The 25,219-nt window shown below is 37.8% G+C and overlaps 1 protein-coding gene across 1 annotated transcript; it reads left to right on the forward strand.

The window, feature by feature from the left end:
* Positions 1 to 1,550: 1,550 nt before the first annotated feature.
* Positions 1,551 to 24,997, forward strand: capza1 (capping actin protein of muscle Z-line subunit alpha 1). Its single transcript, XM_003220441.4, has 10 exons — positions 1,551 to 1,698; positions 11,222 to 11,285; positions 12,703 to 12,754; positions 13,794 to 13,857; positions 15,031 to 15,237; positions 16,545 to 16,624; positions 18,451 to 18,529; positions 19,999 to 20,070; positions 22,100 to 22,162; positions 23,927 to 24,997. The coding sequence occupies exons 1-10, from the start codon at positions 1,660 to 1,662 to the stop codon at positions 24,065 to 24,067; spliced, it is 861 nt and encodes a 286-aa protein (XP_003220489.1). The 5' UTR covers positions 1,551 to 1,659; the 3' UTR covers positions 24,068 to 24,997.
* The last annotated feature ends 222 nt before the right edge of the window (positions 24,998 to 25,219 follow it).

Genomic DNA, 25,219 nt, shown 5'->3' on the forward strand with positions numbered 1-25,219 from the left:
CCTTGATCAGTCCTTATAATCCAAGATATTCGCTTATCCAAGCTTCTGCTGGCCCGTTTAGCTTGGATTAGTGAGACTCTAATGTAATATGTACTCAATGTCAGAATTAACAGGTTGATTTGACTAACATAGATATGCATGTATACATCAAAATAATTGTTACCTGACTATATCTGCTATGATTTGTTGTTCTGTTATGTACCATAACTTGAATAAACTGTTTACCCCCCAAAAAACAAGACAAGAAATTACATTTTAAAAATAAAAAGCTGGCCAATTGCAACATTCACACTTGCCTCAAACAGACAAGAGTTCTTTCTCCCACCCTGGACTTTCCACAGATATATAAACCCCACTTGCATAGTTTTCCAACAGACTAGGATGCCTGCCATAGATGTGGGCAAAACGTCAGGAGAGAATACTTCTGGAACATGGCCACACAGCCCGAAAGACATACAACAACAACCCATTTATACCTTTGTTTATGCTTTTCAAGAGTTTGTAATATACATTGTTATCCCACTGAGTCACACTATTGGGAGCATCGTAAGATATAGGTGATTAATAAAATAAAATGAATTAAACACATTATGTAAGTAAAACTTTATTTCTATCCCACCCTATCTCCCAAACATTCAGTGCTGTAAAAATACAACAACAGACTAAAACAATTCAAAATAAACATAACAGAGCATTCAACAATAAAGCAAATCACATGAAAACAATAATAAAATACACAATGCTAGTAAAACAATTTTCTACATTGGTGTGCGTATTTTCTACATTGGCAAGATTAATACAATATATTTAAGTTGGGTTGCTGTGAGTTTTTCAGGCTGTATGGCTATGTTCCAGAAGCATTCTCTCCTGACGTTTCGCCCGCATCTATCAGGTATCCTCAGAGGTTGTGAGATCTGTTGGAAACTAGGCAAGTGGGGTTTATATATCTGTGTAAAGTCCAGGGTAGGAGAAAGAACTCTTGTCTGTTTCAGGAAAGTGTGCATGGTGCAATTGGCTGCCTTGATTATTATTAAATGGCCTTGCAGCTTCCAAGCCTGACTGATTCCTGCCTGGTGGAATCCTTTGTTGGGAGGTGTTAGCTGGTCCTGATTGTTTGTTGTCTGGATTTCCCGTTTTCTGAGTGTTGTTCTTTATTTACTATCCTGATTTTAGAGGTTTTTTAAATACTGGTAGCCAGATTTTGTTCATTTTCATAGTTTCCTCCTTTCTGTTGAAATTGTCCATACGTTTGTGGATTTCAGTGGCTTCTCAGTCTGACATGGCGGTTGTTAGAGTGGTCCACAATTTCTGTGTTCTCAAATAATATGCTGTGTCTAAGCTTAAACTATTTACTGCGTGAAGGAGCGAGCCTAAAATTGTGTCTACTGTAACCTGAGCAGGAAGCAGTCTGAGAAGTGGGTTTTCTATGGGCATGACTGAAGCGCCAAATCAAACCTCCCCAGTAAGGTGCCCTGATCCAAAATGGCGTCCCTGAAGCCCGTTTGCCCATACCGAACATGGCAGCCAATGAGCCTCACTGAGAGGTCGGCGCTGAGTGCAGATCACCGCTTCGTCCACGTTGGGCCACGCCCCCTTCCCAGCTCGCTTTGCGCGGCGGTGACAGGTGGGGCTGGCCCGTGTGTGCTTAGAGAAGCCAAGATGGCGGACTTTGAGGATCGGGTGACGGATGAGGAGAAGGTAGGAAGTCGTTTGCTCTTACGGTGGATTTGGGAACAGAAAGGAAACAATAGGCTGTCTCTCCATAGAGTGTGGTGGTGTTCCTGGCCCTTCTTCGCCTTCTTGCCGTGCTCCCAGGCAATCTCTGCAAGATCGAGATTCCCTTGTCTCGTATTCTGTCCTTTCTCTCCTCCATTTACCTTCGGATTATTTTTTTCCGATTGATGAGGAAATGAACTATCTGAGGGTATTATATGCACTATGAACTTCAGCCAAATCAGAGTGTTCTCGATGATATGCATGTTCGTTAAAAGTAGAATATAATATAACATGGTTGTCAGCATATAATGATACCAAGGGTGCATCCATATTGTGGAGTTATTGCAGTTTGACACCACTTTAACTGACATGGCTCAGTGCTAGGAGTTGTGGTTTTACAAGCTTCTCGGGCTCCTCTGCCAAAAGAATGCTGGAGCTTCACCAAACTACAGATCCCATGATTCCGTAGCATTGAAACACGTTAGTCAATTTAGCGACATTAATTTTACAGTGTAGATGTACCTCAAGATGCCACTACATATAAAAATCAGTAGAAAAACAGAACTGAGAAGATCTGAAAGACATCTAACATAATCAATACAATGGTCTTCAACTGCTATTGCATAAAACACCAAACTGCAGGCACCAGGAAAAGCTGTCTGAAGGAAAATGGGACAGGAAAGGGAACTTCTCATATGCCACCTGTCTCTTTTTAATAGATAGAAGTACCTGAAGGAAGGCTTTGGAACATTATATTAAAGAATGTGTAGGCAAATATGAGAAGAGACAATTTAAAAATTTAAAGACATTAGATTGGATTTTGTCTGGAAATGAGTATCAACTACAGTATTTGGATAATATTAATGTATCGATTCAATTAAGAGCCTATACACCCAGTTTTGAACTCACTGAATGTTCAAAGACAGAGCTACCGTGTTTCCCCGAAAATAAGACAGTGTCTTATATTAATTTTTGCTCCCAAAGATGCTCTAGGTCTTATTTTCAGGGGATGTCTTATTTTTCCATGAAGAATTCACATTTATTGTTGAACAAAAAAAATGAACATTTATTATATACTGTACATTACTTGTCATCACAAACCAGCATAACCAGACAAACTGTGAATCCTTTCAAGAATTTCTTGTTACTACCATTATTTCCATGTACAACACTCTATGGTGCATACATTTACCGATCCTGCATGCTCTGGTGTTCTGTTCGGCGGGCATGCTTCCAAACAAAAACTTTGCTAGGTCTTACTTTTGGGGGAGGCCTTATATTTAGCAATTCAGCAAAACCTCTACTAGGTCTTATTTTCTGGGGCTGTCTTATTTTAGGGGAAACAGGGTATGTACAAGCATTGCAATAATCTGAACAAGGAGATGACCAGAGCAGGAATGTTCATAGGTTTTCTTTGATCAAGTAAATTGATTGTCACTTTGTCAGTTTGAGGCTGCTTGTGCCCAATGATGATGATAGTTTGTAAAGTAGCTCCTCTTACAGTGGACTTGTTCCAAAAGACAGGACAGGACAAACACCACTTAGTCAAACAGACACACCATCTACAAATAATATTTCAATCTGAATTAGATGTCATCCAATCAATCATCTTGACGAAACATTGCTTCAGGATGTCAGCTGCCATGCTTGTATTAGATAAACAGGATAAAGAGTATCTACATGTTGGCAGCATCTCAGTCCACATCCCTAGATGGTTATTTCCCTGCAGGTCCATGTGCATTAGAAGTTTATGTGGGTATAAGACTATCCCTCTCCAATGGGAGAAAGCAACATTTTTGCCCTAGTTAGGATGTTTTCATTTTCAAACAAGGCATGTGTTTCCTACTCCATACTTAAATGCAAGTCTTCAGTAAATAATGTGTGTTGTAGGGAATGCCTCTCCTTCGCACATCCCTGTTGGTACAACATGACAGCAAGTAGACTGATATCACTTCTGGGGTCAATTTCAGCCAGTCTTGAGGTGTGGTACAGCTACATGGTATCTGGGACATTGGAGGGCAAAGCCTGCTTTTTATTGACTTTTGAGCAGATATTATCTTTTAGGGAGGGTGAAAATTTGTCTCTGAAAAGGATCAGAGGGCTTCAGGGACTACACTTCTCCCTCTGATTTATTCATTTAGGTGGCACAAGAAAAAGAATAAGCTTCTGTGAATCCACAACTTTATAGAAAACCATACCAAGAAACATGTATGTGGTACAAGTCTTGGTCTCTGCCAGGTTTTTAACAGGCTTTAAAAATGTGGCTGTTCCAGTCTGTTTTTAAAATACATTTGTGTTTTCTACCTTGTTTAATCGAGATTTCATCATGGAAGATGGAGTGAAAAGATTTTAATAAGAAATCTGATCATTCTGAGCATAGCCAAGGTGCTTTTTTGAGATTGCCAGAAGGAGTTTGAAGGAAAAATTGCTGCATTTGCAGTGTAAATCATTGATTTGTTAGATCAGATTTTACATATTTTGTACAGCTAAAAATCTTCAAAACATATTTCACTTGGGTTAATATTGGAATGAATGGTCTGCAGAAATATATATTTTTTCAATTATCAGAAATACATCAAGCTCAGTTGTTTGTCTTCCACCTGTACATATGTCTCCCAATTAATACAAAATACATTTCTACCATAAATTTGGTTGCTTTCTTAGTATGCATTTTCTGCTACATTTTCAGTATCTGCTCCTCTTGCAGGTTATGCCTATTTCTTTATTCAGTGTTTAGGATTTTTTTTGTTAAATAATAGCATGGCATGAAAAACATGAATTGCCAGATCATAAGGGTATAAATGACATTTACAGAAGCCTGTGTTTGAGGTGTAAGCAGCTGGGTGGGGAAAATAATGATATATTTCTATTTCCTGTTCCCATCAAGTAAGTTTCCCCAACCTGATGCCCTCCAGAAGTTTTGTAATAAAACTCCTAATTTCCTTCAGGTGTAAGTGTGATGAGAGTTATGATAGAACAAATTTGGAAGACAACAGATTGAAGCAATTGATATAGAAATTAGTTATCTAACACTAGTTAAAATTGCTTTTCTCTGTACTTATAAACATTATCTGTACAATTCCCATCACCATACTATGTTGTATTCTAATAAATGTAGCTTCATGTGCCTCTCACTGGTTTCCAACATAATTGACAATGATGTGCAAGGAGGTGGGAATAGAAAGTGTTCATTTGGGTACAACAGGGGTAGGCAAAAACAGCCTTCCATGTCTGCAACCCAACAATAATTGGAAGTATGCACTTTTGCCCCCTTACATTGCAACCAAATTTGATTGCTCCTGAATTGTTTCTGGAGCCTTAAGTTAGGTCAGATGTGGCCAACCATGGCATAGACCAAACTTTACCCTCATAGCATCCCTTTATAACCCAATCAGGAAACTGCCGGAATTCAGTTTTGGTTCCCATTTATGGGTTTTAGTGAAGTATAAGGTTACACTGAATAAAGCATCAGTCCTGGAGACATTCAGGAATGGTAATTGCCCATTTTGAGGGATGGGGAGTAGAAATGCAACAACTTTTAAAGGGTTGGCAGGTATTTGGGTGTACACAAATGGATTACTCTTTCCCCATCCGTAACCTACACATTTAGATTTCAATAAAGCAAAGGATGTGTGATTATGGAACTTTTGGCAGAGTGTTATTTACTCCTGATCTTCTGATAGCATGCATTAACTGGGCAATACAGAAATCACAGTGAGTCATGTGGCAGTCTAAAAACATCTATTGTAGTATGAGCCTTTGTTGAGCTAAAATCTACTTAACACGAAATATTATAATGAGTGCAGTATACAACACATGGGGGTGTTGTGCACAATTAGAGGTAAAATGTAGGTAGTACAAACAATGATAATTGCACTATTAACAGTGACAATTTGTAGAACAGTTGCTGACATCGCAAACCTCTGGACATAAGAACTTCTACTTTATTAAATTAAATTCATTTATGAAGGTAGCACCTGTCCAAATGCATATGCACAACCAAATCATGGCAGCATGCACTTGCTTCTCTAACCTTTTTGTGGACATACCATCTTAACACAAGGTATGAAGGCAGAGAAACCATCCTTTCCTAGTGAGCATTCCCACTAAACTGCAATTTTAACTGCAGTTTTGTTTTGTTTTTTGATTAACTTGCCTATTGTGATTAATAACATTCCTAAAGACAATTAGAAGCAAATATGTTCCTACATCCAATTTGCTCTGTATAGAATAAACTCCAGGTACAATTTTCAGAACTTGGAGGAAGCTCCGCTAGCTTGTATACTATCTCTGTCTTAAATTAGTGTGTTTAATTAAATTTAATTAAATGTGGACAAAAGCAAGTCAGGAAAAGGCCATAAAGCTTAATATAGCAAATATTTTTTCATGCATAATTATTGACAAAGCTATAGAACGTAGCATCAAAGAGGCTAATTCAGTCTAATTCACACTGAAAGTAGATCATTATTGAGGTGTTATAACAAATAATGAAATAGTTCTTATTCATCATGTACATATGCAATACAGTGTATAGATAAGTCAGTGGATTATTCATGGTTGCCTATATGTGATATTTCAATCTAGAATTTAGAGTGAATCCTGGATGACATGACAGTGAGGTAATCTAATTAATTCAGTTATTCATCACAATATTGATGGCAAAATGATAATATAGGTATGGTATGGGACAAAACAGAGAATATTAGTTAGGTTGTAGACGTTAATAGAGTGTGGATATTCGTCTAGTTTCCAGTAATACCAAGTAGTCTAACTCAACTGTCCCTTTAGGAAAACATGAGATTAATTTGGGATCATATATATGACATTCCTTACATTTATAAGTATGCCTTCTTGTAAGCAACAGTTTATGCTTGGAGAGCTGGGTGTTTAACTTGGAGAAGGTTGAGAGGGGACATGATAGCCATATTTAGATATTTGAAAGGATGTCATATTGAGGAAGGAGGTTAGTTTTCTGCTGCTAGAACATGGAACAAGGGAATCAAGCTGCAGGAAAAGAGATCTCACCCTGATTATTAGGAAGAATTTCCTGACAGTAAGTAAGAGCTCATTGATAGTGGAATACACTATCTCGAAGTGAGGTAGAGTCTCCTTCTTTGGATGTTTTTAAACAGAGGCTGAATGGGCATCTGTTAGAGTGCCATGTGCCTGCATGGCAAAGGATTGGACTGAATTGACCTTGTAGTCTGTTACAAGTCTATAGGGAAATATTTTGCATTATTTAAATAATTATTTCTAATTTAAGTTGAGAAAAACTGACTTTAAAAAAAGCTTCTTACCTTGGTTGATCAATCAACCAAGAAATAGCATTCTGAGATCTACAGAGATATTCGCAGGAACACCTCAGCAAGTGAGAGTCCAAAAGTGGCAGGCTAAAACCCGGAACCTCAATCTATGGCTGAGACCAGATGAGAAACTCCCCCCTGGGCATACAGAAGACTGGGCGACATGGAAGGCACTGAACAGACTGCACTCTGGCACCACAAGGTGCACAGACAATCTTTAGAAATGGGGTACAAAGTGGACTCTACAACATGCGAGTATGGGGAAGAGCAAACCACAGACCACTTGCTACAATGTTGTCTGAACCTTGCCACATGCACAATGGAGGACCTTCTTGCAGTGACACCATAGGCACTCCAAGTGGCCAGATTCTGGTCAAAGGACATTTAATGCCAAGTTTTTAACTTTGTTTTTCTAAATACATTACAACTGTACCCTCGGTTTTGCTTCTGGCACGATAAATAAATAAATACCTTGGTTTCTAGAATCTTATATTCTTATCGTAATTTGCATCCATTCTATTGTATATGTATGCAAGAGAGGGAAATTGAAAGAATAGTCTGCATACCTCAAAAGTGATCATCATTTATAAAATTCAGTCATAGCTATCCCATTTTTTCTGAGAAAAGAATACTGAGTTGTATGATGCTAAGTAAATGTTTTTTCAGTGTTTACTGTTTTTTCACTTCATCATTTCCTCTAAACATGGATATAGCGCAGTTTATCTTGACTGATTTGCTACACCTATTTCTTGGAAAGAGTGGAAATTAAAACTTTAGAGTCTGATGAGGAAGATAAACTCTTTAACTTCTTATTTTGTATTTGACCATAGACCAAAAAACAAGGGGAGCCATTAAAAGAGTTTACATTCTACTTGCCCTACTTGTTTTTCTACTAGTTTGTCTGCGCGGAACATGTGCTACAGTTCTACATTATCATTACTTACATGCATTAATCTGAAGTGAGAATTTTTTTCTTTGGTATTTCAGCTTTTCACTTTGGCTGATTATCATATTCAGTATCCTGAGAGGATACTAAAACTGAGGAGGATCAAATGCTTTGCAGGGTGGATGGATTCTAGACTCCTACCCTTGAAATGGATCCTAGTGCTTATTAGATAAAGTAATATGTTCTCTGAGTACTGTATTTGTAGCAGTGCTTCAACTGAACCAGAGTGTCATGCTCACTGCTTACAGATGCACTTTCTAATAAAAGCACATGTTATAGTTTGAAAGAAGCTTTCAACCATCTAAGGTAGTGCTCTGAAGAGCCTATGGGAAGGTTATGTGGGAGATGTCTTTCTAATAGTTGTTCTTGAGCAATCTCTTTTATAAGGCTCTCTTAAAGTTTTATCAGTTGCACAAACAACTTGAATACAGTAGGACAGTATATTTCATTCCTTTGTCTTCCTGTAGATAGGTGTATTTTAAAACACCCAAAAACCTATGTTCTAGAGATGAGAGGCAGATTTGCTGTAGGTTCATAATGTATGATTTTTTAAGAATTCTTATTTTATTTATCTTGAGGGAACCAATTGCCAATGAATTTGTAGGGTGGGCCAAAAGTCACAAAACCACCTGAAGTTTTCATAACTTTCAGAAAACATTTTGAAAAGATTTTACATGTAATATAATGTAATTTCCTGAGTATATTGTATATGATGCCATGATATCATTAACAAAAATAAAGAAAATAGCCTATTTATTCTAGTTTAAAGCACCATCAAATGTAATATGCACCTCAATTTTCAAGGTGTGCATTACAAAAAAAAGAATTTATTGTCGAATGTAATGCCAGGTAGTGGTGGCTAGAAAAGGCTGGTGGCAAGCCGCTCCCTTCCATCAGACCTTCCCACCTTCCTTTTCGTGGTCACCATCAGCCTTTTTACAGGCCACCGCTGCCCCGCCTTCCTCTGTCCCCAGCTGGGATCTCTTGCCCAACAGCGCAGATGGCTTTAGGTGTGTGATCCTAACACACCATTGAATCTAATGCACATCTCAATTTTAGCAATGCGATTTTCGCTCAGGCAAATATGTTATTACATATTAAAACTCCTTAGTAGGTTTTGGCCCACCCTGAATAAGTTCTATACTGAAACAGCAGTAGAGCACTACGGCACCAGCTGATATCAAATACTGTCAGGACCCAGGCTGCAGAGCACCAATAACCATGCGCAGAGGCCAGAATCTATCTAATATCTTTATTAAAGGAATATATAAAGTCAATAAAAACAAGTGAAGAATATAGTTCAGAAGTAGATCTTTCAGGAAAGGTCAAATATAGTCCAGGAAAACAATGTCCAATATGAGATATTAAAGTCCAAAGTTATAATCCACTTCACCGAAACACACACTATTCGCCAAGCAATAGTGTGGGGAACTGTCCATAGTATTTGAGGCTTAAGGTAAATCCGAAGGAAACTGGAAAACAAGGCTTGAATCAGAGAGGCAAGGTCCGTGGTTTAAAACGCAAGGCAAGGCAAGACTTGAAACTTGGCAAGATCAAACTTGAAACAAGGCAAACATGAATCAAAAACTGAGTCCATAGAAGTCCATGGTACAAGGCTGGGCTGGAAACTTGATCCGGGATCTGGGAACTGGAGTACGAAGTCTACACACGATCTCACTCCTCAAGCCGACGAATTGACTCCGAAAGGATTCCTTTGCGGGCAAACACCTATATAGGATCTTGTTTTCCCGCCAAGGAACACTTTCTCTGGGGAACAAGAAACGAAACCTATACTGTGTCCAGATGCATGACTCCTTAAAGTTTCCCAAGGGAAGCAGACTTAATCAGCTAATTGTCTGGCAGCTATCCTGGCGCTCCGGCGAGTCGCCTCTCGAGCGCCCCTATCTTGATTATAATAATCCCGGCGAGAAAATGGGGGAGATTTCTGCTCAAGGCTTGTTTGGCTGACTTCTTGTGGGCAAACATCTTGCAGGTGCAAGGGCTCCAATTCTTGCTGAAACGGTGGAAAACCCAAGTTTTCCTCTTCATCTGCCTCAATAGTACCAGGAACGGAACTACATGGCCCATGAGTCATCACAAATACTGGTAGCAAAAAGAACTTCTACATTAATTGTTCTGCCTCATTCCTAATGGATAGTGTAAGAAAACTGAGGTCTTGACCATATCTCCATGGGAATGTTCCTTTGATGTGAAATGCAGAATGTGGATCTTAATGTGGATACAGCTAATAGAGATCTAAGCTCTTAAAATGTTTCCATGTTTGGTGATGGATATTCAGTCATATATATGTATTGTTTAGGTATGTGCAATCCAGAAAAAAATGGTTCTAAACTCTGTTCAAAAGTAGGGGGCGCGGGCATTTCGCTTCTAAAGTAATTTCTGAATTTTGAAGGCAAAAAGTTCAAAACTTTCCGAAACTTCCGAATCTTCGTATGTACCTTATTAATGGTGGACGTGCATGCACATGATGGAAAACATTACTGTCAATGGGGAAAATAGAGGGGCTTCTCTCTCCCTCATTGTTTGAGCTATCCTGATGAAACTTGCCACAGTGGTAAAATGATGCCTCCGCCTCTCCCTCCCTCCTCCATGAGCCCTGATTGGCTGAGAGGCATGCCAACATGCTTGGCTTGCCTCTCAGCGGAGCTTGGTCACAGCTATATCCGAAGACATCCGAGACATATGAAATGAAGTCTCCTTTTGATTCAGATTCTTAATATTGGGAAAGTAGTGAGCAGGTGGGTCAAAACTTGCTTCAAAAGTGCTTTAGATCCGAATTAGATCTGAATTTAATGAGCATACGTACAAATCACACAAGCCTAGTATTGTTTGGTCATTCTGGAAGCATTGTTGTTTCTGAACATATAAAATTATAAAGATTAGGAAATTCCAATATAATATTTTGCTGTGTAATAATGTTGTAAGTGGGTGAAACACTACACCTTATATGCAGTTATTAAAAGCGATGCCAAAATTTACATTGTCCCTCTTTCTGCCCAAACTAAAAAGCAGTCTAGTGAATAGTCTGATAGCATTTGCTTAACTTGGTTGGTGCTAAAAGAAATTATGATTTCTACTAATTGGTTTGGGCAAACTCAAACAATCAAGAACGTTGAATGAATTACAAATGGATCAGTTTGGTCTATTAATTTGCATACTGTGTGATTTTGCTGCAAAAGACAAATTAAAGACCACTGAATATGTTGCCTCACTAAGCCCAATTATTTCTCTGCAGGTGCGTATAGCTGCAAAATTCATCACCCATGCACCACCTGGGGAATTCAATGAAGTATTTAATGGTAAGTAATTGATATAATTGTTTTGACTTTTTAAAAAATACTGTGCTGTTTGAGGATGGAAGGGTGTTGTAAAATAATATCAAAATGAACAAAATTATTCATACAGGTTCTTCATTTTACTAGTAAAAACCAAGCCTTGCATGTCTACAGCCTACAACTGGAAAACAATTTTAAGCAGTTTTAAGAGGAAGGAGCCGCTGAAAGAATACGACATTCGGAAATTGGAATGCATTGTTCTTTAGAAATCAAATCACTCTTAAAATGTCTTTCGTGCCTGAATGTCTTTAGAAGTAATGGAATTGCTGGTACAAATGCAGCTTTTTGTTAAAATTATGTCCTTTTGAAATGATCATCAACCATATATGAACTTCATTCTACAACAGAAGTAGTTTTTAAGTTTTAAAAAACCACAAAACCTAAATGTATCTCACAGAGAGGTAAGAGGCACAACTTCCAATTTATTCATACACTTTATTCAGAAGTCCTACCTACTGCTCAGTATACTGTGGTTCTCTAATATAGTTGATTCGGTCTGGCCTATTCTTCCTTCTTCTGTGCTTTTAACCTCTCATGCTATCCCAAACCCATGACTGATTTCATTTATATTCCTCCACTCCTATTTCCTCTAAGGAACTCAAAGTAGTGTTGTTGTGTGCTTTCAGGTCATTTCCAACTAACAACAATATTAAGGCAAATCTATCATGAGGTTTTCTTGGCAAGATTTGTTCGTGGGGAGGCGGGGGATGCTTTTGCCTTCCTCTGAGGCTAAGAACATGTAACTTGTCCAAGATACTTCCATGGCCAAGTACGCCTGGTCTCCAGAGTTGTAGTACAGTACTCAAATGTGTACATCATATTGATGGCATACCTGGGTATTTTTCCCCCCTGCAATCCATTTTTAAGGGATTCTTTAAGGGAAGCTTGGCTGAGAGACAGTGATTGCCTGCTGAGTGCGGGATTTATCGTATGATTCCTTGGCTCTTTACTGTTAGACCATGTTAGTACTCACTAGACTTTTCACCCATGTTCAGTTGTCCACATAATGGCTTACATTTTTTTTCCTGGGAATAAGTAATATGTCCACAGCCTCCGGTGGCTCAGTGTGTTAAAGCACTGAGCTGCTGAACTTGCAGACTGAAAGGTCCCAGGTTCAAACCCGGGGAGCGGAGTGAGTGCCCGCTGTTAGCTCCAGCTTCTACCAACCTAGCAGTTTGAAAACATGCAAATGTGAGTAGGTCAATAGGTACCGGCGTTTTTAATAAGAGATTTTAAAAGTCATTGAGAGGAGCATAATACTGTGAAAGCTGTTGGGGATACTTGCTAAACAGGTTGTTATTCTGACATTTATTTTAGTACCGCTAGAGATTGCAGTAATACAGTGGAGCTATTTCTAATCTATATGGATTTTCCCCCTTAGATGTACGGTTGCTGCTTAACAATGACAATCTTCTTAGGGAAGGGGCAGCTCAGTAAGTACTGCTTACATTTTTTTAAAAATGTGATGGATATGATTGATTGTTTCAAGGAATGTTTTGATTCAGCAAGTACTGCTTACTTTTTTTAAAAGTGTGGTAGATATGTCTGATTGTTATGAGGAAATCTGTGTGCTTTAGTCTTAATGAAAAAAAGTGTTTGTTGCTGTTTTAAATAGCATAGTTACTAGCGGAACTTCTGTAAATATTGGAGAAGTGGTCATTATTTTAGTAGTGAGATTATGCTAGCTCAGATTCTTCTATCCTGGTTGCTCCTGTTTTTTATTAGTCCTGAGCAGGGACAGTAGCAGGAAGTGGCATCAGATCCTACTTGATTTATAAACAGATGGGCCATCAGCAAGAGAAGTGTGTGGGTTTTTGTTTTTGACTATAAATGTATTAAAAATAACTAGAATTGCAAGCTCTGGTTCTTACAAAAAGCATGTATTTTTAAAGGTCAGGATCAGGGAGGGGGGTGTATAATTGGATTTACATGAGCATTGAAATCGTAAGCTTGCCTTTCTTTGGTAGCAATTCCTATGCTTCTATGCCATGCAAAGAAAAAGCTTGTCTTCTGAAGCAACCCTTTTTATTCCAATCAAGACATATTTAATTAATAACTGTCATCTTCATCACAAAATTGGCAAAATTATCACAAATAAAATTAATAAAACATGTATCCTTGAGCTTTTGTCATAATCTTTGTCTTATCTTGTCAGTGGATTTTACTGATTGTGCAGGTCCTTTAGTAGAAGTCCTGAAAGTTCATAATGATACTGTGCTAAAATCTGCAGAGACTTTTAGGTTTCCATGACTCACATTAGTAACCTTGAAACAGAAAGAGGAAAATCGCTGTGCATAACCATTCCCAGAACTAAAGTGACTCAGCTATGAAAGCCATATATGTTCTTTCTGCAGTAGGAAAATATTCTTCCAAGGCCATATCTGTATAAACACATTTAAAGACAGTAGAGTTATTTTTACATATTTCTGTAATGACAGAATCTTGTATTTATTTCTTACTCTTCTCTGACAGTGCATTTGCCCAGTATAACATGGATCAGTTTACACCTGTGAAAATAGATGGCTATGATGATCAGGTAAATAAAAATTCCTCCGACTCTATTTTTGTGTATGATACAACCTCTATATCTGCAAAGGATATGTTCCCCTCTTTACCATGGTTAGTGAATATCATGGATAAATGCAAGACCAACTACTTCCAGCAGAAGGATCTCAGTGTTTCAGCTTCTGGTGAAACATACCATAAAGTTGTGCTAGAGGATCTAGGAAATGTCTAAAGAGGGCATATGTTGTCAGATGTGTGTCAATGACCTACTGGAGGCATACTGTATGGAATTTTATGAGCAGTCAAACATTTAAGTTTTTTTCTCCAGAAATCAGGGTACAGAGTAACAATTATACTCAAGTTGGTCCCTGATCTGATTGCTTTCCCTCCCAGTTTTGCTCAGAAAATGTGTATAGAAATCACTGAAGGCTGTCTCACATGTCATTTAAGTGGCCACTTCTGATCCAGACATGGTCCCCAAGGTGGAAAAAAAATAATTTTATCCAAAAACCTTTAGGAATTGGGTTGTATAATGTTTCTAAATGATACCTCTTCACCTTGCAGAGCTGGGAGGAGTTAACTAGGCAAACAGTGCATGCAGAAAGTGGCTCTTCAACTGGAGAAGTTCTGAATTAAACTGTAGGGAACAGATACTTCCATTTGAGCCCCCTTCCAGATTATTTGCTTTGAACTGGATTATATGAGTCTACACTGCCATTTTATATGGCAGTGTAGAAGGGGCCTAAATGGCTGCGATGTCAATTTCCTTTTTTTTAATTAAAAAAGGATTTATGTGGGAGTTTCATCTTTTATTTGCATATGCGATATTGCCCAAACTGAGCTCTAAGTCAAGGATAAGCATCATGGAGCCCACTAGTTGTTGTTAAGAGTAAACCTCCTAACCCTTCTAACAATTGACTATATTGGCCAGGACTGTTGCAGTTCAGCAACCTCTGGAAGTACACATGGTTCCTACCACTGTTGTAGTGAAACTATGCAACAAGCGCTCAATATGCACTTTTTTGGGAGTAAGATCACTTGGAATGTCAGAGGAAGTTGTATCCCTTTGGAGCAATTACACAATTACTAAGGCAGAGAAATTTAATTTTTTTAAATCCGCTGAAGCTAGAACAAAGACCCCATTAAAAGAAAATGCTTCTGCCTATGTTTGTGTTTTAATCATGGGTTTATCTTTCTGTTTAAGGTCTTAATCACAGAACATGGCGATCTTGGTAATGGCCGATTTCTAGACCCAAGGAACAAGCTTTCCTTTAAGTTTGATCATTTAAGGAAAGAAGGAAGTGATCCCCAGCCAGAGGACACAGATGCAGCGCTGAAATCCTGGAGAGATGCCTGCGACAATGCATTAAGAACATATGTGAAAGATCATTATCCACATGGATTTTGTACTGTTAAGTATCTAAACTCATCCTTTGAGAACATAATCTTGTTATGGCAGTAATTAAAGAGCAGCAATACTTAATCTTATGCTATTAGCATCTTACCTTTTCTGTGTTGGAATTTTGAAGGGGGCTTCAAAGGGGACTCAGAGCAACTTACAATTTGGCCACTTCAGTGCCACATTGCAAATACAGTATATAAATATAATACAATACAATACAAATGGGGCATTTTAAAGGTTTATGTATTTATGCCTGGGCTTTGGACATTTCTTGGTATGACATGACTCATTGGAGGAGATGATAATGATTGTAAAGTGGAAGATGATAGGAGAAGAGGGCGACCACACTACAGGTTGATTGGCATATCAAGGAAGCCATGGCTCTAAGTTTACAAGACCTCAGCCAGGCAACTGATAACAAGGGCTTTCTAAAATCCTCATTCAGAGATCATCATAATTCTAAGCTGATTTCCTGTCAGAAAACCAATACATTTACCATCTATCTAGTTGAGTTGTCTTCAATAACTATTAGACAAATGTTTTTGAAATGTTTATTTCTTATTTTAAATTTGTTTTTATAGGTTATTGTTTACATATGTATATTGTTTTGTATTGTCTTTTATATAATGTTGTAAGCCGCTTTGGGTCCCGTTTAGGGAGAAAAGTGGGATATAAATAAAGATTTATTATTATTATTATTATTATTATTATTATTATTATTATTATTATTGTAAGATCTCATGAGATATGAAGATTCAATTAATGAAACATGCAACATATTTTTAAGGGTCAACTCCCTCAATATGTTTTCTGAATGCATCCCAAACCTCTCCTCTGTCCTCACTGGAAGAGCATATATAAGCCAATGTACAGATTTGTACTTAAATCACAAAGTGCCTGTCAAATATTTATAATGCATTGGCCCTGAATATGTTGAGAGAGAATTCCAGAATAGTGGAAAAGGGTCAAGTAACACCTATAAGATAAAACAATTTTCAGGAAAGCAAGCTGCTTATTTTCATCCCTGTGGTTAAACCAAGGAATAGTGTGTTCAGATTGCATAACAGTAGTATTATAGCTGTTTTTCCAGGGGTTCATCAAAGGCTGTTGCTATAGTCTTTAAAGGACCATACTATAAATAAGGGCCAACAAAATAGATCTTTAGCCAAATAAAAATCATGTTCGAATATAAAGATGACAGTGAGGTAGTGATGACCAGTTTGTTCCACAGAAAAATACCTCTCACCTTGTTGTTATAAAGACAGAATTTGTAATATGTTTCTTTCCTTGGTTTTGTAAATATTTTTGGGATGTAGGTTTACAGTAGAACTGTAGATGGGCAACCAACAGTCATTGCTTGCATTGAGAGTCACCAGTTTCAGCCCAAAAACTTCTGGTAAGTATGTCTACAATAATTCTCTTTAATTTCTATTGTGGCCAAAATTATTCTCATCAGCCCATCATTTCCTTAACTGCAGCTAGGAAAGGGGAACTATCTGCCTTTACTTATTACAGTGGTTCCCAACCTGGGGTCCCCAGATGTTTTTGACCTACACCTCCCAGAAATCCCAGCCAGTTTACCAGCTGTTAGGATTTCTGGGAGTTTGTTTGTTTATTTATTTATTTATTTGTGGATATTTTATCCCGCCTTTCTCAACCCCGGAGGGGACTCAAGGCAGCTTCACAATATAGGCAATGCCTTTAAAAACATAGTACAATTAAAATAACTGTACCATTAAAACAATTAAAGTATTTAAATCCATGCAACAAGTTAAAATCACATAATCCATAAGCATAGTCCGGGGCCGTACCATAGGTCAGTTACACATCTTTCGTATTATTGCACTAGATTTTCTGACTCATTATTTTTTATTTTTGTACAAAAGTTTATTTTTGTAAAAGTATTATTGCACTAGATTTTCGAAGGCTTGGTCAAAGAGCCACTTTTTCACTGTTTTGCGGAAGATCAGGAAGGAGGGATCTGATCTCCCTGGGGAGGGAGTTCCATAGCCGAGGAGCCACTACTGAGAAGGCTCTGTCTCTCGTCTCCACCAATCGCGCCTACAAAGAAGGCAGAGGCAAGAGCAGGGCCTCTCCATATGATCTTAAACTCCGAGATGGTTCATGGAGATACGTTCAGACAGGTAAGCTGGGCCAGAACCGTTTAGGGATTTATAGAGTTGAAGGCCAAAAACATCTGGGGATCCCAGGTTGAGAACCACTGACTTATTAGCTACGTTTTATTCAAGTTCCAAATTCCTCAGAAGCAGATCTAATGTTCTTCGGGCCAAAGTACCATACTACTAAATACACCTGTGTTTCATAAATTCAGATATAATTATCAGAATCCCTGCTCTGAAGAAATGTCTTTTGGACGAAAATCCCTGTAGATTTATCCTCTCTCCTGGAGTGGTCCTAATACATAACAATCAGATCCCAGATTATTTTCCTTGCCTTTTTAAAAATCCTCATGCTCAATGTAAACAGTCTTTTACATCGCAAGCAATTGAATCAGACTGTAACTCAAAAGCTTTAAATGTTACCCATTTGGGTTTTCCATATTTATGGTATTTTGAATTTTGCTAAAATGCTAAGATCCATATTCAGGAAACAGGTGAAAATGACATGCACCTTGGATTGTAGAATTATTGGTGCAGAAGATTTTAGCACGGAGGATTCTTTATTGCCATGGTTAAGCAGTTGTTAGTCTGGAGTCAAATGAAAATGGCATCGATTATGTATTAAAGAATTCTTAGCAGATAAGAATTTAACACAAGATTCCTATTGCAATGGTTAAACAATCATTACTCTGGAGTACATTAAATCACCTGGATGAATTCTAGTAGATCCCCTTGAAACAAAGGAGAAAAGGTCACCTCTGGAACAAATCTCTGCAGTTATCCTTGTGCATTGGATAAGAGTGCTATTTTATTGAACTGAGCAGTGCCCATGGCATTATCGCTAACAGCAGCAGCTGGAAAAGTTCTCTTTTCTCAATTTATAATTAGTGCTTTGAATGCAGTTTTCCTGTTTCTTGGCAAGGGGTTAGATTGGATGTCCCACGAGATCTCTTCCAATTCTAGGACAGTTTTCAACTGTTTGTGGAGTAGGTTGTCATCTATTATGAATTCCAGGTGAGTCTTCTAAAAAGGAAGTTATTGGACAATCCACTGTCTTGTTAAAAGGGGTCTTTGTGCCAGTGTCTTCTCTGTTTTTGCATAGGAATGGGCGATGGAGGTCAGAGTGGAAATTTACCATCACACCACCCACAGCTCAGGTAGTTGCAGTGCTCAAGATCCAGGTCAGTTAAACTAAATGGAAATATTGCCAATAAATGCAGTGATGTTTTCCTTGGGGATTTATATTTATCTGATTCAACAAAAAAAAATTTTTTTAAACCATGGGATTAGTATAGATGGATCAAATGATGCCTTGACATGCATCTATAGTCTGAACCTCCAGAGCTGAAAATTCAGTGGGCTGGTTCGCTTGTTTTCTTGGTATGAAAGTAATAGAAACATAATTTTAGTGTAAGGTAACTTTACTGTAGCAGTGAACATTTTATTCTTGATTTTTTTTGTTTGTTTCAAACCCCAGTTTGCATAAGCCATTCCATCCTTTAGTCATATTAGCCTGCTGTGCTTTCTTTTCCCTCTCACATTTGATACTCATACATACCTTTCTGCATTTGCTTAATGCATGGTTTCATTTGTGCATTTTACCAGTTATACATTCCCCTATTTGATTAAACTGTGTTTCTGTATCATTTTTTCTACTTTTCATGGTTTTTTTTGCCAATTACTATTTTAAAATATGTGTATAATTTTTGTCTGCATGTAGTTTCTCTATAACAAATCTCATGAATGTATCATGTCAGAGGTATGTGGTTTCTTGGGCTATTGTTTGTTTTTCTTTTCGTCTCACAACAACAGTCAGGAAAATGGCCACTTTTGTTGGAAGTGCTTAATCTGTTTTTTCTTACCTTTTTGTAACTAATGAATTGTAAGCTTTCTAGTGCATTGTTTTTAAACTGTCTGATGTGGGAGACCAGCAGTTAAATTTTTCTAGAGTACAGTAGAGTCTCACTTATCCAACATAAACAGGCCAGCAAAACATAAGTGAACATGTTGAATAATAAGGAGGGATTAAGGAAAAGTCTATTAAACGTCAAATTACGTTATGATTTTACAAATTAAGCACCAAAACATCATGTGCTACAACAAATCGACAGAAAAAGCGGTTCAGTACACGGTAACGTTATGTAGTAATTGCTGTATTTACGAATTTAGCACCAAAACAGCACAATGTATTGAAAATATAGACTACAAAAATACTGACTACTAAAAGGCAAACTGCGTTGGATAATACAGAATGTTGGATAAGCGAATATTGGATAAGCGAGACTTTACTGTACCAGGGACTAGTACCATATTTGTGTCTATTGGCTACGTTTTTCTTTCTTTCAAGGATTCGCAGTTGATGGTTGTCATCTTGAGTAGCATTGTTGTAGTGGAGCCCTATATGCGATTATCACTTATAGGTAGTGGAAATTAACAACTTTTCACAAAGGACAGTAAAAATTAAAGATCCAGAATTGCTTACAGGGATTCCTAATTATCAATATTTTAAAGTGTGTTTTAATGTATTTAGCATTGCTTTAAAATATTCGGTAGACCACGATTTTTTTTGTCACTCTGTATATCTTATGATTGCACCCCGGCATGTTAGTGCACCTAAATCTTAACCTAGATCTTATTTTTTTTATTTTAGGTGCATTACTATGAGGATGGTAATGTGCAACTGGTTAGTCACAAAGATATACAGGATTCTGTAACTGTTTCGGTGAGTTGAAAAATTTGGCTTACCATCTTCTGGTTCATAGAGTTTTAACTACAATGGCAATATCTGCAGTGGATGCCATTTATAGTGGAGAATCTTCACCTTGACCAGTGCCATGCTTATAAAGAAGAAACTATGCGGAAAAGATACTATCACAGGCAGAATAGTTTCTCCAGAGTTATTCTGTACTTGAGAGATGTCCTCTCTGTATTTTATGGGATAAAAACCCTCTTTATGCTTCATATTTATGAAGTACTAGCTATGCCTGGCCACGCGTTGCAGTGGCAAAGTATGGAAGTATGGGAAATAAAGTATTGAGGAAATGGTGCTAGTTAGTATATGTTATTTCCTAAAGCTTGTGAATATACAATATTTCTGGTTGTTCTTTTTTTTGTCTGTTGGAGGCAAGTATGAATGCTGCAATTAGCCAGAATGATTATCATGCAATGGCCTTTCAGCTTCAAAGCCTGGCTGCTTCCTCCCTGGGGGGAATCCTTTTTGGGAGGTGTTAGCTGGCCCTGATTGTTTCCTGTCTGGAATTCCCCTGTTTTCAGAGTATTGTTCTTTATTTACTGTCCTGATTTTAGAGATTATATTGTTCTGTTTTTTATATCACAGTAATTTTTAAATATTATATTTATACTCTTATATTATTTGCTTTGAACTGGATTATATGAGGCCCCTTCTACACAACTGTATAAAATACACACTGAAATGGATTATATGGCAGTGTGGACTCAAGATAATCCAGTTCAAAGCAGATACTGTGGATTATCTGCCTTGGTATTCTGGGTTATATAGCTGTGTTAAAGGGCCTTGAGTCTACACTGCCCATATAATCTAGTTCAAAAAAGATAATCTGTATTTTACAGGCAGTGTGGAAGAGGCCTAAGTGAACCCTCAGCCATTGTGGCTGAGGCGGTTACTAGGACACGAAGTGGGCGGGGCCTACCTTTCTAACTGGCAGCCAGGGGGAGAACGGCTCTTTCTTGTCCTCTGTAATTTGGACTTTATTTTTCTAGGGTTTTTTTATTGAAAGACATAGATTGGATGACTATGTCTTTTGTGGCCAAATTTGGTGTGATTTAGTGGTTTTGTTGTTTACTCCATGGGAAAAATGCACATCACATTTATCTATCTATCTATCTATCTATCTATCTATCTATCTATCTATCTATCTCATGGATATGTTGCTGAAGTTGTGAAGCTTCTTCCAGGCATTATCCCAAGATCTGTAGTGGAAAAGTCTGTGCCTGTGCACTTTTCCCGGGACCAAAAGATTGTATGACTATTGACCAGTTCCTATGCAAATCTGTAGACATCAAAAGTGAAACTTTCTGTGAGGTCGTTACCATGTCTCCACTGCTCTTTGGTAATGTCGAATAGCTTTCTCAGACATAGCACCCATTACTATTTCTGCTCAGTAGGTGATTAATGAGTTAAAAATCTCCAGAAGACTAGGCAGGTAATACATACATTCTTAAAATCACATGCACCAGGCCTGGCAGTACTTCACCTTCTCCCACAAACAACATTTTTTCAATTACTGAAAAGCATTTTGCATGACTTTTGGTAAATATAGGAGCTGTTGTACAAGCTTTTGGTGTCTCCATGACCTATTCTGGGGTTAGGAGAGGCCATTTTCCAATTGGGAAGTAACAAGAAATAGATTTGAGTTTGTACAAAGACAGCTGGCCTAAAACAGTTGGGGGAGTGCCTAGTATAGTACAATAATAAAACTTAAGCAGTTAATCCAAATTTGAGATGCATGCATTGAAGAGGAATCCACTTTGTTTACAAAAATTATTCCATTAGCAGCAGAATGCCAGTAGATATCATATAGTGGTTTGGAAAATGATTTAATGATTATTTTAAAAGATCAGTATTGTTTCTACAGTTACCATTCAAACAGTGGGAACTATGATGCCTTTTTTTAGTAGAAAAGTTTCTGTTCTATAAACATGTTCTATATGGAATCTTTTGAAACTCACAATATGGTGCTAAACTAATTTTTCCCTCTCCATCTTTGCAGAATGATGTCCAAACAGCCAAGGAGTTTATTAAAATAATTGAAAATGCAGAAAATGATTATCAGGTAAGAACTTTGCTCGGTTAAGTTTTTAATATATGCTTAAAAATATTGCATTTGGAAGAGGAAGAATTTTCAATCATTTTACTGTATTTATATTCTATCTTTCTTCTATGAAAGAACTGAAAATTACTTTGATAATGCTAATTTGGTATGTTTAATTTTAGCAGAGATCTTGCAGCCAGGACTTTCAAACCATTCCTAGAACAGGGGTTCCCATACCTTTTCAGCCATGGAGCCCTTTTTGAAGCAAAAGTTTCTTGTGGAGCCCAAGAAATGTTTAGTGTTTAGTTCTGTCTGTCTGTCTGTGTTCTATGAGGCATTACACATGATATGTATACAGAATTAGGAACAATGTTACATGTACACTCGAAGTTAATGTGAACAATGTGCCTGCATCATGTGGCAGAGTTTGTCAGTGTCCTGTTTAGCAGCTAGTAATTGGAGGAGGAGGAAAGCAGCAAGGCAGTGCCTGATGCAGAGCCCCTCACAATCACTCGCGATCCCCAAGAGCTCAGCAGAGCACACTCTGGGAACCCCTGCCCTGGAAGAACGCCCACATGAGATACTCCCTTACCCTATTCCTTAAAACATTAGGGTGGTGTTTCTGTACTATAAGTCTGACAAAGAAACATATTCTTCCAGTATTATGGGCAAAATACAGTGTTATGTGACTTCTTTTCTCACACTAAAATTTAAATTGTTTGGGTCATACTCCAGGTTTATGTTTTTGCGGGATTTGATAGTTGGTGTCAGTTCTCTAGGTAATGTTCATTCCCCTGCCCCTTAACTTAGACTAAAGCAATTTCAGTTAGAAGATGTAGGGTTAGATGTACCAGAGTAGCACTGAAAGAAATAATAGACAACTGACCATCAAAGTTTGTTCCTAGTTCTGAATGAAATATTGGAGCCTTATATAAAGAGAAAGAGGGGTCCTTTATATAATGCCATATAATCCAGATTATCAAAATAGATAATCAACATTATTTGCTTTGAACGTGATTATATGAGTCTACACTGCAATATAATTCAGTTCAAAGCAGACAATCTGGATTTTATATGGCAGTGTAAAGGGGGCCTGAGAGATACTCACTTAGGGCACAGAAGCAAAAATAGAGATTTGGGATGTGGAAGAGAAGCTAGAACACTATAGTTACCCAATTGACACCCACACTTCTTTTTTTTCCAAGCAGCTCTAATGAGTTAGGTGGGGGGAAAGACAGTTAAGGAGCTGAGCCTCAGAAGGTGAAATTATCTGCCTTTCAGCTATGTACCATACTCAAGTTAATATGTATGACACACTCAGTAGGTCTAGGTTTCAAAATGTTGATTTCTTGTCTGGTTCTTTAATTCTCCTCTCACAACGAAATTCCTTGGAAAATAGTTGCAATACTCTTTCCTTTGCTGGATTGTGTATGATTTCATGGGTGGCTTTCTACTCCAAAGCATGCATTGCTTTGTACTGCTGTCTCTCTATTGGCTTTAATTTGGTTATGTATGCTGAGTTCATTGTTATCTGCTGCCAATTGTGTCTTGGTTTCATACTATGCTTCTTGGTTATTATTGTGTTGTTTGTAGACTTAAAATGTTTTACTCAGATATCTTTTGTTTATGAGAAGTTAAAAATGCAGATAGGGAATGATTACATCATTGTGGAAAGACCACCTTGGCTGACTGTTGACATAGTTTAGAGAGTAACCAATTTTTATGAAGCAAAAAGTGAATGCAATTGTTAGAATTCTAACTTCTTGCCCTCTTTCTTGTTTATAGACAGCAATCAGTGAAAATTATCAGACTATGTCAGACACCACATTCAAAGCCTTACGCCGCCAGCTTCCCGTCACCCGCACTAAGATTGACTGGAACAAAATCCTCAGCTACAAGATTGGCAAAGAAATGCAGAATGCATAAAGCTAGAGCAGTCATGCCGTAGGAAATGTTAGCATGCAACAAACACAAAGCAAATTTGGTCCTTTGCCAAGCAAGTGGGTTCTCTGACATGTTGGCACTTGTCTAGGGTTTTCAGAGTTAACAGGTTTTCTAGCCTTCTAGAGGACTGTCAACTCATACCACTGTCTTGTTTTGTGTGCCCCTGCTATGTAAACCTCCTACACGAAATGTAACAAGGTGTCTCCTCGTAGGCTTTTTGCATTTGGCCACTTTGGGATCAGCGCTGTCTGTCCTCAGTTACAGGTTAGAAGCCTTCTTATTTGTGACTGTATTTCTAAGAAATGCAGATGGGTAGTACTGGGATACAATTCCAGTACTTCTGGCAGCACTCCAGATACAATACATCAGTTTAATAGGCCTCCTGGCAGTGTCCGTGGTGTCACACTGCACCAGACATAACGTGTCCTCTTTTCTCTCCCACAACTGCCAATCACCCACTACCCCAGGATCTTTTTAGGCTTTGCTTTTTATGTTTGCAAGGTGTTTACAAGACTCCTCCCAGAAATCCCAAGAAGGCCAGGTCCTCTGGAAAGGTGATTTTTTTGAGAGGGTTGTTTTTGTTTTTAAAAATATCCAAAGACTTGAGCCACATTTTCTTCACCTGAGCTGTTTTTCTCTTCTGACTTTTCCTGGAAATACGGTTAATATGGGCACCTGCATTTTTACAGGATGGGTGTTCTGTTTTTTGTTTTTTTGTTTTTTAATACTTGTTTGATTGCAGCCGAAATGTTCTTTAGATAAGGAAATTACAAAAAATTAAAAGCTGTACATGTTTAATGAACATTTTTGGTTTATTATGCTTTAATGCTTTGTGGCAGGTTGATGGCATTTGTACCAGAGATGTATAAATGGACACATCTAAGTGGTCAATAAAGGATTTCCACCAAAATAGGTTTCAATGTTGCCAGTTTCTTCTGTCATACTGGGAGAATACTGAATTTCATTGTGCATGTGTTAATAGAATTTTTTGGCTTATTTAAGACACAGTGATTGGAATTTTGTTGGTTACTATCAAGTAGGGTAGGTCTGTTGAATAAATGGTTGAATGATGAGTCAATACAAAAGTAAATCCATTGATTTAATTGTGTTATTATAGTTGAGGCTAGAATAGAA

Source organism: Anolis carolinensis, chromosome 4, assembly GCF_035594765.1.
Source record: "Anolis carolinensis isolate JA03-04 chromosome 4, rAnoCar3.1.pri, whole genome shotgun sequence".
Lineage (NCBI taxonomy): Eukaryota > Metazoa > Chordata > Lepidosauria > Squamata > Dactyloidae > Anolis > Anolis carolinensis.